Below are 17,565 nucleotides of genomic sequence, written 5' to 3'. Positions count from 1 at the left end.
TCCAGGAAGGTTAGATTTACTGTCAGTGCTGAATTTGCCTGTGGGTGTGAGTGGGTGATGTGTTCAGGGCATAACCCAGCTGGGATGGATGGGACAGGCTCCGGCCCCCTGAGGACAGGCAGTATAGCAGATGGATGGATGGATGGACATTTTTAGTCTTGCTAGCAGCGAGGCTTTAGGAACGTCGGTGTCACTCAGTCCACCACTTTTGGCCCAGGCTGAAATGTTCCAAAAGGTTTTGGATGGATGATGTGGAAAAATCATGCGTTCATGCTCCTGCATCTGACCCAGCAACTAAACAGGAAAGAAATAAATAATAATCATCATCATCATCATCATCATCATCATCATCATCATCATCATCATCATCATCAAGATTGACGTGCAAACAGAAGCTTTACCTCATGTTTTTTTCACACAGAGCAGAGCTCACATGTTGATTCACTGTTTAGTTTGTTTGTTCATTTATTTGTGAAGGACCAGAACCACTGATCTGACTGAGATAAGATGCTTTGCACCAGATTACAGCGATTAGTTTATTAGCATCTGCAGCCCCGGGTGTCACAGACGTAATGTATTATGACTAAAACATGAAGCAAATAGACAATGAGGTGTGTCTGTACTGTAAGTCTGCAGGTTTGACTTCAGCTGCTCAAGTGAGGTGGACAATGAACTGTCAGTGATCAAGATGCATTCTGGGTAATACAGGCACCAGGTTTTTATGCCTTTATGCAATAGATGATGATTTCAGGTTGCCTGTCCATCACATTAACATGAATGTGATCAAAATCTGGACAGAATTTAATTGAATTACTTTGGATTAACTCACAAATTCATAAATTACAGAATAATTTAACATAACAAAATCAATAATGCAATAATAAAAAATGACAAAAAGACAAAATAGTCAAAGTTCAACTTCACTGTGACATCATAATGTTCTGCAGAAACACCTGTGAGGACTGTGACTCTGGCTGGTTGGTAGAAGAGGTGATTGCGGTTATTCTGTGTATGTGCAGGTCAAAAGTATCCAGGACGCCATTCGAGATAAGAAACAGAGGTTTAACTTCATGGGAGAGGAGGTGAGTCTTTGCCCGTCCGTCGGCATCTTCATCACCATGAATCCAGGCTACGCCGGCAGGACCGAGCTCCCTGAGAACCTCAAGGCTCTGTTCAGGTGAGGAACCCACCCGAGCTGCACAGAGAGTCTCTGGCTCTCAGTAGTCTTGATTTTCCAGAGAAATTCAAATAATATAAAATCTCCAGATATAAAAACAATCTTATAACATTAAAGGAAACAGAACAACACTCTTTGAAAACAGAACTCACAAAAGTTGTTAAAAGTTGCCCTGACACAGGCTGCTGACCTGTCCGAGGAGAATCCCTCCTCTTTCCAATTTTGAAGTAGTACAGGCTCCGGTCCCGCAACACTGAGCAGGACCTGCCTCAGGATAAGCATGGGTGGCTGGATTGATGTTTAAACCTACACATTAATTGGGTGATATGGTTGAATCTCTGCTGTTTTTTTTTCTCGACAAAAAGAAAAGCTCAATTTTCAAACCATAGGAAATGAAATAGTTTGACTTTGCTAAAGTGTCAGTTTAATTAAATTACTAAACAAGGGACACAGAGACTATTTCTTCTGAGGAAAGTAGTTTTGTTGATAAGATATGTGGTTTACTATCTGAGTGTCCTCTATGTGTTGCTGAGTTGTGTTCTTATCCCAAATGTTTCCATCAATTCTCAGATATGTCTGTCTGTCTGTAACTTCATATCCCCTCTGATCATCTGTCAGTATTGTCACATTTTAAAAATTACTTGTTACAACTTAAAGGGGTAGTTCAACATTTTGGCAAATTGGCCCATTGCCATAATCGCTATAGTCATAGCAGTAGGTTCGTTACCTTTATTTGTCGGTGTAAGCTATTTTTAGAACGGAGGAGCGGAGCGTCAGGCTGCTCAGAGCTACGCTATGGAGGCTAATGGAATTTCTTGGTTTCCCTCATCAAACTCATCAAATACACAATCCCAAAACTCCAAAATGCTTTCGTGGACAAGTTGTGACCTGCACATTCACCACGCTATGAGATAATAATGGAACGTTACGAAACGGAGCCGTTTTCAAGGTAAATACAGAGTCTGCTTGCTGAAAAACTGTCCCTGAACGCAACGCGCATCAGTGGTTTTGCATGAATTTACCTCTAAAACAGCTCCGTCTCGTAACGTTCCATTATTATCTCATAGCGTGGTGAATGTGCAGCTCACAACTTGTCCACGACAGCCTTTTGGAGTTGTTGGGTTGTGTATTTGATGAGTTTGATGAGGGAAACCAAGAAATTCCATTAGCCTCCATAGCATAGCCCTGAGCAGCCTGACGCTCCGCTCCTCCGTTCTAAAAACAGCTTACACCGACAATTAAAGGTAACAAACCTACTGCTATGACTATAGCGATTATGGCAATGGGCCAATTTGCCAAAATGTTGAACTATCCCTTTAAAGGATTTAAGACTAATGCTTACACCTCATTTACACCTGGCATTAGCATGTGACTTGCATCAGTTTGACCAGATAGCTTTTACACCTGGCAGCGATATGCATCTCCAGTGTCCACATTAAGATCCAATCACATATTTGCGTGTGTAAATTAAAAAAGAAAATAAATAGTAGAAGAAGAAGAGACTCCCACACATAAACAGGATGAGTATCCACAACGTTTTCCGTAGCTTCTGGCGCTGACAGCTGCTATCCACCAGGCTAGTTTGTTTTGTAAACTGTAGCAGCGCCGTGATGACATATTTCCGCCCATGTAGTTGTGTCCCTGAGGATCACATTCCGTCCTCAGTGTGTCTTGGGTGAGTTTTCACCAGTGATGTGGTCAAGAACTATCCGATAGCATTCCGATCACTGAAAGCGCATGTTAAATGAGACATATTATGCTCCTTCTTCCACAAATTAAAATGGTTCCCTTAAAGACATGTCTGTGACATGCTTTTGTCAAAAATATCCCAAGGATCAAACATCACAGCTCTTTTCATCCTCTCAAAACAGCCCTGTTCAGAACGGCTGCTTTCAGTGCCTGTCCCTTTAAATGCAAATGAACCACTGCTTGCCCCGCCCCATCCCTTCTACTGGTACCAGGTAGGGGTGGTATTATGCAAATTTGAATCCTAGTTACATCATTGGAAGACATATGAGGGAACAGCTTGTATAAAACCACATGGATTTCAACCTAGAGAGCCTGAAAATTACAGATTTTTTGGTCAATTCTCATATTTTGGGGGCCGGAAGGCAATACAAACACTTAAATATAGTGTATGTTAAAGAGCCTTAAAAACTGATATTTACATAATATGTCCCGTTTAATGCCAGGTGTAAACGCTGTGTTAGATTATCACAGGAACAAGCCTGTTGTGTGTCCTGTACAGTAACTGTGTCAGCCAAATAGATTTTAAATATGATACTGTTCATCCAGTGTTTTACTGGTTAGAAACACTTGGTGTGGTTGAGGAGAGGAGACAACCTCAATGGAGATTTTAACTGCTGGTAAAAAAGAAACTTGTAAGTGACACAGAGGGAGCCCAAAACCAAAGACAACAACTCCCATGACCCCATGTCACTAAACAGTGTCACATCTTCTGTCCATCTTCTGTCATTGTTGTGACTGAGAGAGCCCCAAAGGCAGAAGTCACAGCCTGTGTGTTTGTGAAATGAAAGCTTTATTTATCCCGCATGATGATTCTGAACCAGAGTGGAGCTCATTTGCATGCGCTCCCCGTGTCTCCCCACAGACCCTGTGCCATGGTGGTGCCAGACTTCGAGCTGATCTGTGAAATCATGCTGGTGGCTGAAGGCTTCATTAACGCCAGAGTCCTCGCCAGGAAGTTTATCACGCTCTACACGCTGTGTAAGGAGCTGTTGTCCAAACAGGTACTGTCTTCTTCCAGCAACGCTTCACATCTGATACGCTTAAGAAGAGCCAGATACATTTCCACTTCAAAGCTCCAACAACTGACACAATGCTCTTGTTATATTTGAGGCTTTTGATAAGGGAGTGACTCAGAGGCACCGCACAGGAGCTGACTTTCTACCTCGACTGTCTGACTGAAGTGTTACATGCACATGAAAAAAGAAGCTGCGGGGAGTTTGGATGTTATTCCATCTAAATTCATCTTTAATCCTCTCCCAGTCTTCTGCTGTTTTACATGTCCTGCCATTATTTTAATGATTTAAAAAAAGCAATAAAGTCACTCAGAGTGGTGACTAATAGTAACAGTGGAGCTGGGTTTTATGGGCCCTCAGCGCTGGATGATTCCCCATGACCACACATCCATTTAAGTGTCATAGCTGGGCTTCCTCTTTATGGCTGTTTTATGAAGCTCCTGTTCTTCAGACACTTTGAGGTGTCACCTTAATGACACTTCTTTAAGCTGTTTTAGTTTTCATTTTCATTTCATTCCAACATTAGTAACTCAATTGTAATGAAATCGGCTAATAATGAACATATTGCTTCTCTGAACTCTATTCATAGGCTGAAACGGCGAATCGGTGCAAAGTCCACGATCTACTATTTTCACTTTTGTCAAGTTACAACAACTGGTTCGTAATTGTGGACTTGTGGACTGCTGTGCATAGTGACTGTGCTGTTTTTAGACTCCAGTGCATGCTAACAGTGAAATATGTCAGAGACTGCAGGGAGCTGAAATAATGCTCTAATAAGTTTGGGGTCTCAACGTCCATGGCTGTAAAACAGTGGTTGGTAAATGTGTTATGATCCTGGTGTGTCTGTTTTACTGCACTTTGACCAGTGCAATATATCACCTACGACTGGCAGACAAAAGTCCTCACTGTTATTTAGACAGATTGTCTCTGTAAGCACCGTCATATTCTGTTTTGCCCTGTAGAAAGTGTTAGTCGCTTATATAAAGGGAGAGTTCAACATTTTGGCAAATTAGCTCATTGCCTGAATCCCTATGGTTTTAGGAGTAGGTTCGTTAGTAGATTCCAGACGGAGTTGTTTTAGAGGCAAATGCAGAGACTGCCTCCAACGGGAATGCGCATCAGCGGTTTTGCATGAATTTGCCTCGAAAACAGCTCCGTCTCGTAACGTTCCGTTATTATCTCATAGTGTGGTGAATGTGCAGGTCACAACTTGTCCACCAGAGTCTTTTGGAGTTGTTGGATTGTGTATTTGGTGAGTTTGATGAGGGAAACCAAGAAAAATCCCATTAGCCTCCGTAGTGTAGCTCTGAGCAGCTCGCGGCTCTGCTCCGCCGCTCTGAAAATAGCTTGCACTGACAATTAAAGGTAACAAGCTACTCCTAAAATTATAGGGATTATGGCAATGGGTCAATTGCCAAAATGATGAACTATACCTTTAAAGACTGTTGAACAGAGAAATGCCACAGAGCACCACAGTGTCAGCTGAGCAATTAGCTGATTTAGCCAGGACTGGTAACTATGACACATGCTGCTGCTGGGAACCATAAGTCACAATATGAGTACTTTGAAAGCCAATGTTATAAATTGCATTAAAGGACATTAAGCTGTAAAATCACTGGATCATTTCAACAGCGAGACTCATAATAATTATTATAGGGATGTCATTCAAGCCTTGAAATAATGAAATGATGAAGCCAACTAGTTTTTTTATGTCATAGTGGGTGGATGTGACTACTCTGCTATCCTTTTTTAATCTTCACATAAAACACATCTGGATAATAATAATAATAATAATAATAACACAGATTTGATAAAGTGAAAATTCAGTTGGGCTCAAGTTGGAAGCACCACATGTCGTTGCTTTGGGAAACACATCCTGTGCAGCAACATGAAACTCACTCACATCTTGCTTTATCATCTTATTTGATCAAATTAACGAATAGAGGAAGTAATAACAGTAACAAGTCATTAAAAAGTTAGTGGTAGTTCTTAATTGACTGTTCAGATTCATAAAGTGAACCATGAGCTGTTAGAAATTGTCCAGAGCTGATAAATTCTCTGACTCAACAACCATGAGCTCCTCCAGCTGAGTCTGGATGTGAAAATGGAGCTAAATGCTATGAAGCAAAGGAGGTTATAAAAAGTTATCAAAGTGCTTCCAGCTTGAAAATTTCCACTGAAATATCAATAGAAAATTGCAGTTAAAGGGAGACTGTGCAAGTTGAGACCAGATCTCCAAGAAAAAAATATAAAAGTCAGATAAAAGTGCAGGTATGTTGTGCAGAAAGGAATGAGCCAATGATCCAGAACAAACACCACTTTAAAAAACTTGAGCTGCAGTTCCTCGACCTGGAGTCACTGAAATCTGTAAATCTTTAATGTGTTGAGTGTAGAGGACATCTGCCTGAAGACAGGTAGAGAGATGGATGGACAAAATAGTAGAAAGACCACATGGACCCACTGAAAAGTATGACACCATCTCACACTTAAAGACCGTGTGTCAGAGCTCTCAGACTGAGACCTTTGCAGTCATTTCCCAGCATGACCCTGGTGGGAAAAGGAAGGAAGGAAAACAGTTTTTCTGAACTTTTCTTCTTCTTTCTTCTACATCATTATTATCTTTCTTCTACATCATTATTATCATTATTTTAAAGCTATATTTCTGTCATTTTTGCCTTTGGCGGAGAGGACAGTGGACTGGAGGTATGACATCAGGGAGAGAGAGGATAAGGGAACACTATGTAGATAATCATCTTGTTTGGGAAATAAAACCGGTGATCTCCTGCATAGTGGCCAGAGCCCACATGGGCAGTAAGTAGTGGTTGTAGTTGTAGTATTAGTATGATGAACTAAATGAAATGTGTTTACTGTTTAGTATTGTTTAATAGATGAAATGTCATGTGTGATCTGCTGCAACCCAATTTCCCCACGGGGACAATAAATTGCTACTACTGTACTACTTTGCAAATCAAAACAATGTCAAATACTGGTACAGAATTATCCAAATTAATTGCAAAGAGTCTGCCACTGATCGCTCTCTTCAGTTTTTATATTGTACAGTTACACACTGTTTACAGTATGTCTTCATCTTGCTTTTATTGGCCACATTGAATCTTTCACTTTGTAAGGAAGATGCCAGTGTCATTTTCATATTCCGCTGTCAGTGTCAACATTAAGATAATCAACTCTATGTTATAAATAAAAAGCAGAATAAGCAACATATATGCAACACTCTTACCCAGTCGTTAGAGCTCAGCTCTGTACAAAACATCCCAGTGTTTTGTGTAACAGTCAGTGTATACAGAATAACCAGAACAAGCATTACTCAAATGGTGAAATTGAGAACAATAACAATCTTACACCATTTTCTTTATTTAGTAGACAGAACACTGGGATGTTTGCTGTACAGAGTTGATTAAGAGCCTTAGTCAGAAGTTAATGCTTGTAGCTCTTTACAGTGAACATAAGAGTGGTTAAGAGTCTTTCACAGTGATTGACAGGGGAAAAAAGGGTGGGCACCAACACTGCTCCACTGAAACTAAATGTGATTTGAATGTGAGTTTTCTTTTACTTTGAGGTAATGGCTTTTACATGTTATTTATATCAGTTCACACAAACACTCTCCTGAACCAAAACGTTTGCCCACCGCTGCCTTGGTCTCACACGGTTGTCTCTGTCTCTCCGTCCCCTACTGCAGGACCACTACGACTGGGGCCTCCGAGCCATCAAGTCGGTGCTGGTGGTGGCCGGCTCCCTGAAGAGAGGAGACCCCGGCCGAGCGGAGGACCAGGTCCTGATGCGAGCGCTGAGAGACTTCAACATCCCCAAGATCGTGAGCGACGACATGCAGGTGTTCATGGGGCTGATCGGCGACCTGTTCCCGGCTCTGGACGTCCCCAGGAAGAGAGACCTGGACTTTGAGAAGCACGTGAAGGAGTCCATCCTGGACCTGAAGCTACAGGCCGAGGACAACTTCGTACTGAAGGTAGGGAGGATCCGTTTTCATGCTCGTCTGCTGCAGTTTATCAAACTCCGCTTTGATTACGAGTCACAACTGAGCCGCAGATGAAGACATGGAGGGAGAGTGGGTGGGTGGGTGAGGCGGTGGGGGGTGGGGCTGCAATTGTAGCACTCATTTAGATTTGTCTTAGTTCTTTCCCAAAGCTATTTACCTCACATCGCAGTGTTCCACTTGGAAATACACATTACTGTCAACGTCTGCAGGATCTGGATAAATTGGGCTTTGGGAAAATGTATTATACACACAGACAAACACACACACACACACGCAAACAGACACACACATGCACAATAGAATGCGTTATATGTCAGAGACACATGAACATAGGACCAGGGGAAATAAGTGCAATCTGCCTCAGGTCAAATAGACACGGGAACCACATAATAACAGCCCATCAATGGAGGCTGGCGCTGCACCACGCCACTTAACCCTGACATTGTGAGAGACAGCCACGGAAATAAACAAAGAGGAGAGACGGGGAGAGAGAGAGAGAGAGCAGCAGAGTGGTCAATAACAACCGTCCACCCCCAGAGCCTGAACTTTTACTGTCTTTGTTTGTGTGGCCCAACCTTTTGATTTCAGACGAGAGAGAGAGAGAGAGAGAGAGAGAGAGCACATACCTTTAAGCGTTAGCCTGTGCTAGCATTAGTTCTCCCCACATCAAAGCAGTAATCAGCCGGGGCCTTTGAGAGCGCGAAGGCACCTGCACTCTGACTGAATGGATGCGGAGCAGCAGCCGCGAGGAGCCGGTCGATGGCATTGATTGAGCTCCGCCATCTGTATGTTTGAGTGGATGTGGGGAGGAAATCTCTCTTTCCCTTTTTTTTTTCCTTCTCTCTCTGTCACTCTCTGTTACTGGCTCGGTGGTATTACCTCACAGATCTGGATCAAGGCTAAACCTCACACTGACAATTTAGGCGAGGCAAATTTATTTGTATAGGCCAATTCATACAGCAGGCAATACAAAGTGCTTTATAGAGGCATAGAGATACATTAAAATCACAGAGAATAAAAATACATTGAAAAGAGGAATAGAGAAATAAGCCAGTAGAAGACAATAGCAAAGAGTTTTAAGGATTAGAATGATTAAAATCATTGAAATAATGTATTGAATTTCAGTAAAAGTTGCAGCAAATAATAACGTTTCAACTCTGATTTAAAGAAACGGACAGTGTGAGCAGACCTCAGGCTCCACAGATGAGGAGCATGATAACTGAATGCTGCTTCACTTTGTTTGGTTCTGGTTCTGGGAACAGACAGTAGACCAGTCCCAGACCACCTGAGGCGTTTGGATGCTCCATTTGGACCTAATAAATCTAGCATGTATTTTGTTCCAAGACCATTCAGTGCTTTGTAAACAAACAGTAAGATTTTAACTACCGTAAATTCTCCAATAGAAGCCTGGGCTTTTATTTGCTTCAACTGCTGAATCGACCAGGCTTATATGAGAGACAGATGTCTCTATGGGACAAGCTTTTATTTAATTTTGAACAAATCTTCTGCTCAGCAAAGATGGAAAGTCATTCAAATCATTCTGTTCTTACTGTTTAAAAGAGTAAGAGAAGGAAAGAGTCGGATCCAGAGCAGCAATTATTTAGAAGTTTAATCGGCACAGATTAAACTTCAAATGAATAAAAGCATGTTCCCAGCCATAGACTGTATATATAGTATCCGGCTCTTTCCTTGGGTCAGTTGGAGTTCTCAACGGGCTGAACAACACGACCGGACGCACCGGGTTTGGGTCGTAGACATTTAAAAAAAAAAAATCTTGGGCCGCATTTGGGCCGAGGATTAATGCTCGTGAGTCGGGTCAAAGCTTCAACACCCGCGGGTCGGACCGGGTCACATTTTAATCTTCAGGCCGTTGAGAACTCTAGCAGGAATGAAGCAGCTTAGAAACTGCTCCAATGGCCGATCATGGGCTTTGAGAGGTTTTGTCCATTCACAAGAACTTGCAGAAAATAGAAGCAGACCCGGCTTCTAATTGAGACTCGGCTTTTATTTGCTCAAACCTGTAACCAGTCTGAGGCTAGCCAGACCTGGCCCTTATAGGAGACCGGTGTGTGTTTGAGGGTTATTTTTTTTATATATATATATACTGTATATATTTGGGGGCTTTTTATGCCTTTTTGTATTGGACTGTATAGTTATTTTTTTCTTTTTCTTTTTTCTACTTTATTTTTCAAGTTTTTTTGTACAAAACATGGGCAGCATCAGTGTATTGAATAAAAGTAGGCGTGCGTACAATATGATATGGCAAAATAATTCAAATGCTAACCATGTGGTACCCTTATTGATACAAAAGAAACAACACAAAAGGAATGAAGAAAAACAAAAGGTATATGCACACATATATGGCTGTGCACCTGAACACACATGTGCACATGTTCGCTTACACCCATATGTCCAAATAAACATATTCAAATATACACTATTGCACACATACATATGAACACATTCATAGGAACAAAACATGGGAGAACCATTGGTTGTGAGTAGGTCACATGTCATAGACATTACAGCAATGTGGTCATTGTTTTTCTTGACCAAGGGATAGGATAGTTGGGAGAGACAGGAAATGAGGAGGCAGACAGAGGGGGAACGACATGCAGTAAGGGGCCGCCTGATGAACTGAAAACAGTTTTGTGAATACAGGCCTGAGCATTAAGGATGAGACGAGGCAGCCTGAGCGCTGCAGAGGAGAGGGTGAATGATTATCTGAGCACCGCCACATCAATCCACTGTGTGATTATCTGAAATGTGTGTGTGTCAGGTGGTGCAGCTGGAGGAGCTGCTGGCCGTACGTCACTCTGTGTTCGTGGTGGGGAACGCTGGCACAGGGAAGAGTCAGGTGATGAGGTCGCTCCAGAGGACCTATCAGAACATGAAGCGCAGGCCCGTGTGGGCCGACCTCAACCCCAAGGCTGTGACCAACGATGAGCTCTTTGGGATCATCAACCCGGCGACCAGGGAGTGGAAAGATGGTGATGGAGGAGTCCCCCTGTAGAGACACTATTTACCTTAAAGGGATAGTTCAACATTTTGGCAAACTGGCCCATTGCCATAATCCCAATAGTTTTAGGATAGGTTCATTACCTTTAATTGGCGGTGCAAGTTGTTTTTAGAAGATAATAATGGAACGTTGCGAGACATAGGTGTTTTCGAGGCAAATGCAGAGACTGCTTGCTGAAAAACTGTCCCTGAAGGCAACGCACATCAGCTGTTTTGCATGAATTTACCTCTAAAACAACTCTGTCTCATAACATTCCGTTATTATCTCATAGCGTGGTGAATGTGCAGGTCACAACTTGTCCACCAGAGCGTTTTGGAGTTGTTGGATTGTGTATTTGATGAGTTTGATGAGGGAAACCAAGAAATCCCACTAGCCTCCGTAGCTCTGAGCAGCTTGCGACTCTGCTCCGCCGTTCTAAAAATAGCTTGCACCAACAATTAAAGGTAACGCACCTACTCCTAAAACTATAGGGATTATGGCAATGGGCCAATTTGCCAAAATGTTGAACTATCCCTTTAACACCACCTGACCTGAGTAGCCAACACCCTGACTCTCTCCCACAGGCCTCTTCTCCAATATCATGCGTGAACTGGCCAACGTCAGTCACACTGGGCCCAAGTGGATCGTTCTGGATGGAGACATTGACCCAATGTGGATCGAATCCCTCAACACAGTCATGGATGACAACAAGGTGTGGGCGAGCTGGAAGTGTGTGTGTGTGTGTTTGAGAGAAGGAGATAGACAGAAAAGCAGAGGAACAGAGTATGTGTGTGTGTGTGTGTTTATTGAGTCTTTTGTTCAGCATCAGAATGACATTTCCACCGCTGGCTGTAAATCAGCAGTCGGATATAAATGAAAGGAGAACGCGGTTGACTCATCGCTGAAGTGAGAGAGTAGTAAACTATTTGTCCTCTGTGGAAGCCGGAGTAAATCACATAATGCTAATAATGGTGAAAAGAGCTGAGGACGGCAGGTAACATAATCCAGGCTTAGACGGTGTAGAAAGCACAAAGAGAACACGTCCTCCCTCAGATATCTGCCGCCGCTCCCTGTAAACACGCCGCTCCTCCGCCAGGTGCTGACTCTGGCCAGTAACGAGAGGATCCCTCTGAACCCCACCATGAGGCTGGTGTTTGAGATCAGCCACCTCCGCACCGCTACGCCCGCCACCGTATCCAGAGCAGGTACTTTGATTTAATGTGACTTTCTGTTGAAGCTTGGCCGTGTTAAAGGGATAGGTCAATGTTTTTGAAGTGGGGTTGTATGAGGTACAAATGGCCCCTAAGTATAATATCTGCAGTAGAAAGGTCTCTGCTCTCCCCCAGTCAGCCAGACCAGCACATAGTGTGGAGATAAACATGAACAGACCCAAACTAACAGTATTTTCCCTGCCTACAAGAAGCCCCATCTTCATCTCACCTGTTAAAGTGTATGCCTAGAATTATATATATTATTTAAGATGTATAAAAAAAGCAGTTTATCCGGAACTAACCAACTCGGCCTCTACCACACACTGCTAGAAACTTGCCCAAACAGCTGATAAGCGGAGTGATACAGCACATCGCCTGGCCCTAGCCTGCCTGCAGCTTTTTTTTCTGAACTTTTCTGAAACTGAACTGTCCCTTTAAGAACAGAGAAAGTGAGCACCTGCCCCCTCTGTCGTAATTTAAATTCTGCACTAGTCATGTATTTTTACAAACACATAAATGTCCACTTGAAGTCAGAGGTGTTACTATAGTTATAGTCCCACAAGCATTTATCATCAGGTAATAATAGACTTCTATTTGCGAAGTAGTGTCAAGTTTTCCTGTAACTTTAACCAGTTAAGAGAATTAACAGAAATGAACAGAAAAAAAAGATAAATGATCAAACAAATCCCAACTGGTCAATCTGGGGAATTTTTAAAAATCTGTTAAACATCAGTGTAAAGTGTAAAAAGATGGAGTGTAACAGGCTCTTGTCCCTTTCCTCTGACATTTCATAATACACCAAATGATTGATTGATCACAGTTAATTGATCAATAATATTTTCATTATTGATCAACTTGAACATATATATTCTATAAGTATGATTTAAAATGCCTGGATGAAAACAAAAACAGTCAAATACAATACTGTATGTATTGAACTTATATCTTTGTACATGTCCCTTTAATGTTTTGAAAACTATGTTTTATGTATTATGACATGTATATTACTGTGTGAATTGGACATTACTTTATTAAACCAAATGGAAATTGTTATTAATCATAATTAAAAGCCCAACAACAGTTTTGCATCATGCATGTTCTCCCCTGCAGGCATCCTGTACATAAACCCTGCAGATCTGGGCTGGAACCCAGCAGTCACCAGCTGGATCGACAGGAGAGAGGTCCAATCAGAGAGGGCCAATCTGACCATACTGTTCGACAAGTACCTGCCCTCCTGCCTGGACGCCGTCAGATCCAGGTGAAGCAGCTCGTCGGCAGCTCTGCCTCACGACGAGATGACGCAGGTGTCGGGGTGTGACATAACACGGGGAGGGACGGTGCGAAAAAAGTGGGTGGGTTGGACCAGATTGAGCAGGGGCTGACTCAGAAGAATTGGATGGCGTTCTATTGTACAGGACCACTCGCCTCCTCCAACACCTCCATCAGCACCGCTATTGGAGCAGACAACCAAAACAGGAAGCAGAGGAGGGAGACACAGAGGAGGAATATGTTGTCCTCACTCAGAGGATATATTTAATAATGATTTGTCATACCGTTCTGTGGAAGTACGCACAGTTTACTGTATTTGTTCTGTTAAAACATCTGCGATACAAAATGGCATAGGGTGAAAACATGATTTCATCTTTTTGTTTTCCTCTTTTATGAGTCACACACCAGGAGTCAGTGGTGATGCTTAAATTCTAGTGATATAACGCGTCTGTCTGTCTGTCTGTCTGTGCTCAGGTTTAAGAAAATCATCCCCATCCCGGAGCAGAGTCTGGTCCAGATGCTGTGCTACTTGCTGGAGTGTCTGCTGACTCCTGAGAACACCCCGGCAGACTGCGCCAAGGAACTCTATGAGCTCTATTTTGTCTTTGCTGCGGTCTGGGCCTTTGGGGGAGCCATGTTCCAGGACCAGGTACTGCCAGCGCCTCTGGCCATGTGAGACTCTTACTAAGTGGTTGCGTAAAGAGGGAAAAGAATGGGACATAGCTAAAAAAGCTGAATGATTTTGCCCTCTGCGTAACTCCTCCCTGAAAAGAGTTTTCTTGCACTTGCATTATGGGTATTCCTGGGTATTATTTAAGCCTGGATGACTCTTATGCAACTCAGCCGTGTGTCTCTGTTTATGAGAAACTCACTCTTGAAGTTGAAGAAACTGCAGCTTCTTGAGATCCCCATCTGAAAATGAGGCGGACTCCCCATTTCCCGCTCAGCGACACACAGACCGGCCAAATTTAAATCAGCAGCAGAGCCGCGGCGAGCAGTTGCTAAGCAATCCAGTTAGTGCCATACAGTAAGCACGTCCATCTAAGTTATGGGATAAAACTGCTCTCCCCTTGGTACAAATGTACTCTACTTTATTTTCCCATCACAAATGCATTTAAATGCTAAGTAGTTTTATTGACTGGAGAGTTGGGAGTGAATAGAGGAGACAGGTACCAAGAGGGGGGGGGGGCAGAGGGGAGGGAGGGGAGCTGCCAGCCGGCAGGTGATGAGGCTACTTCACTGTCTGGATCAGACAGACGGATAGATGGGCCTGCCATCTCTCATTTTCTCCCCTTCAGCTGCTGCGACCGCATCTCTGTGTTACTGCCGTTTATCCGTCCCCTGGTTTGTATTCACACCAGTGTAAATCAAACGCACAGATCCATAGCTACTGTATGGAAGAGAAAAAAAGCAGAGGGGGGAAGTCATTTTAGAGTATTGACCCCATGTGTGTGTATGTGTGTGTCCCTGCGTTTGTGCTCTGTGTGAGTAGGTGGTGGACTACAGAGTGGAGTTCAGCAAGTGGTGGGTGGCTGAGTTCAAAACCGTCAAGTTCCCGTCGCAGGGCACTGTGTTTGATTTCTACATCGACCCGGAGAGCAAGAAGTTTGAACCCTGGTCCAAAATGGTGCCCAGGTTTCAGATGGATGCAGATACACCACTTCAGGTACCACAGCCGGATTATCATTTTAACCGCACTGTCACATTTACATAGGCAAAATATTAATAGTAACTTGTACAAAGAAATACCATATAGTATATTCATTATGTTAAAGGGAAATTTTGGCAAATTTGCCTATTCCCAAAATCCCTATAGTCATAGGGTTCATCACCTTTAATTGTCGGTGCATGTTGTTTTTAGATTGGTGGGGCAGAGACGTGAGCTCTGCGCGGCGCGTGGTATTTTCGCCTGTCCCTCATCAAACTCATCAAATACACAATCCAACAACTCCAAAACACTACCTTGGACAAGTCGGGACCTGCACATTCACCACGCTATGGTTGTTTTCGAGCAGGAACTACATTACAGACGCCGCTGCTCGGCAGAGCGACTTAAAAAGCACAAGTAGTTCCGAGTATTTTCTTCATGTGTTACATAATTATATGTTATTATTTCATAATGTGGTGAATGTGCAGGTCACAACTTGTCCACGAGAATGTTGCTGTTGGATTGTGTATTTAGTTTGATGAGGGAAACGTAGAAATTCCTTGAGCCTACATTGTGTTCGCTGAGCAGCTCGCGTCTCTGCCCCGCCGATCTATAAACAGCTTGCACCGACAATTAAAGGTAACGTACCTACTGCTATGACTATAGGGATGATGGCAATAGGTAAATTTGCCAAAATGTTGAACTATCCCTTTAAGATTAAGTATGAAAATGTGATTGCCCTGTGTGTTTCCCATGTGTAGGCGTGTCTAGTCCACACCACGGAGACCATACGAGTCCGTTACTTCATGGACCGCCTCCTGGAACACCGTCATCCCGTCATGTTGGTTGGAAACGCTGGAACTGGGAAGTCCGTTCTGGTCGGGGACAAACTGGGATCACTGGACGCCGAGAAATACATGATTAAAAACGTCCCCTTCAACTACTACACCACATCTGCCATGCTCCAAGGTAGGAACCATTCTACTGGATTTATACAACAGCTGGAGAAAATGTTAGCTGCTGATTGGTTCGTGATCTGTCACGTCTCCGTACTCATGTGTAAACATGGAGCTTCCCAGATGTTGTTCCTCACCAGATGCCCTCAGACACCTCCACCTCTCCTTGTCACCTGGTTTCCTACACATCCCTGTTCACCTGTTCCCCACTCCCCCTAGCAGCTTCCCATTATTTATGAGTTTGGTCATCACTCTTGACACCTCTACTGTTCTCTTGTCAGCCTGTCTGAACTGCTGATCATCTTTACTTCTGCTGGATTCTGAATGATTTATCCATTTTCCATTTGCTTTCTTTGCTGCTTACCCCTGAGTCCTGAGGTTTCATCAGGAAGGGCGTCTTTGTTGAGTGAAATAGGTGGATAGAAGACAACAACATCAACAGCTTGGTGGTCTTCTGATATGAGCATTTTCCAACATTTCAGACAGAAAATGACACTTTTTAAGGCTTCAAACAGAAATCGCATTTTGAGACAATCAAATGCCTGCTCAACATGAATGGGTTTTGCAAGCAATAAAGTGTAATTTATTTTTATACCAACATTAACATGAACATGTCCTTGTGTTTGTTTTTATTCAATAGTAGGTGCGTTTCCATCAGCTGTTTAGATGCGCATCGAGATGTATCGCATTGGAAAATGATGATGGAAACGCCGTGATTCGCATTAAAATCCTCTGATTCGCACAAAATGAAATACGCTTGCTATGGCCGGGTTTTGGTTGATTCGAATGGGATGGAAACAGCTGTATGCGAATCAAGTGTGACGTAGCGCACTTTCACCCCGTCTACTCCCGTGTTTGCAGTTCACTCACAAGACAACATCAGGGTTTCCGCTGTCACACAACAATTAATTAATTGTGGCGCATCGCCACGGCAAAATAAAAGCCCCCACACACCTTCATATGTGATTACTGCACAGTTCTTCATAGTTCCTCCTCAGTAAAAACCAAACTTATCAACCAGCGAATCCAGCGTTTATCATTAATAAAGTCTGGGGCGGCGCAACTCTCTCTCTCTCTCTCTCTCTCTCTCTCTCTCTCTCTCTCTCCCACACACACACACACACACACACACACACACACACACACACACACACGGGTCACGTTATTACGGTAATAAACCTATGCGCTAAATCGCACTAATGTGTTCAAATCAGACCGTCCGTCCGTCCGGCCGGGAGGGGGGGGGGATGCAAAGTCCGTAGATGGAAACACACATGATTCGAATTTCTTTTAATGCGCATTTCCCAGTAATTCGAATCACTTTGGATGGAAACATGGCTACTGTCAGATTCATATGAGATCTGGTAAAAGCCTTGATAGTCTGTTGGCTACAAGTTAAATTCATATTTGATTATCACAATTAATTACATGAGTCGGTCTCAAGTCTGAATGAGATTCTTCTGATTTACCTTGTTTTAATATAAGGGGAATTAAAGTTTTATTCAGAGAGATAGAAGAGATTAAGTTAT

General features: G+C 43.0%; 1 protein-coding gene across 1 annotated transcript in view; it reads left to right on the top strand.

The window, feature by feature from the left end:
* The window catches only part of dnah9 (dynein, axonemal, heavy chain 9), a 186,307-nt gene that overhangs the window by 57,539 nt on the left and 111,203 nt on the right, over positions 1-17,565 (top strand). The window contains exons 35-44 of the mRNA XM_085760635.1: positions 1,020-1,177; positions 3,789-3,927; positions 7,637-7,924; positions 10,734-10,944; positions 11,537-11,664; positions 12,049-12,157; positions 13,274-13,421; positions 13,907-14,081; positions 14,925-15,098; positions 15,842-16,049. Coding sequence (XP_085616761.1) covers positions 1,020-1,177; positions 3,789-3,927; positions 7,637-7,924; positions 10,734-10,944; positions 11,537-11,664; positions 12,049-12,157; positions 13,274-13,421; positions 13,907-14,081; positions 14,925-15,098; positions 15,842-16,049 — 1,738 coding nt within the window. The remainder of the gene's footprint in view (positions 1-1,019; positions 1,178-3,788; positions 3,928-7,636; positions 7,925-10,733; positions 10,945-11,536; positions 11,665-12,048; positions 12,158-13,273; positions 13,422-13,906; positions 14,082-14,924; positions 15,099-15,841; positions 16,050-17,565) is intronic.

This window comes from Trachurus japonicus, chromosome 19 (genome assembly GCF_045865225.1).
Source record: "Trachurus japonicus isolate A0001 chromosome 19, Traja_1.0".
NCBI lineage: Eukaryota > Metazoa > Chordata > Actinopteri > Carangiformes > Carangidae > Trachurus > Trachurus japonicus.
Note: the sequence above shows the minus strand (reverse complement) of the source record. Positions and strands in the feature narration are given on the sequence as shown.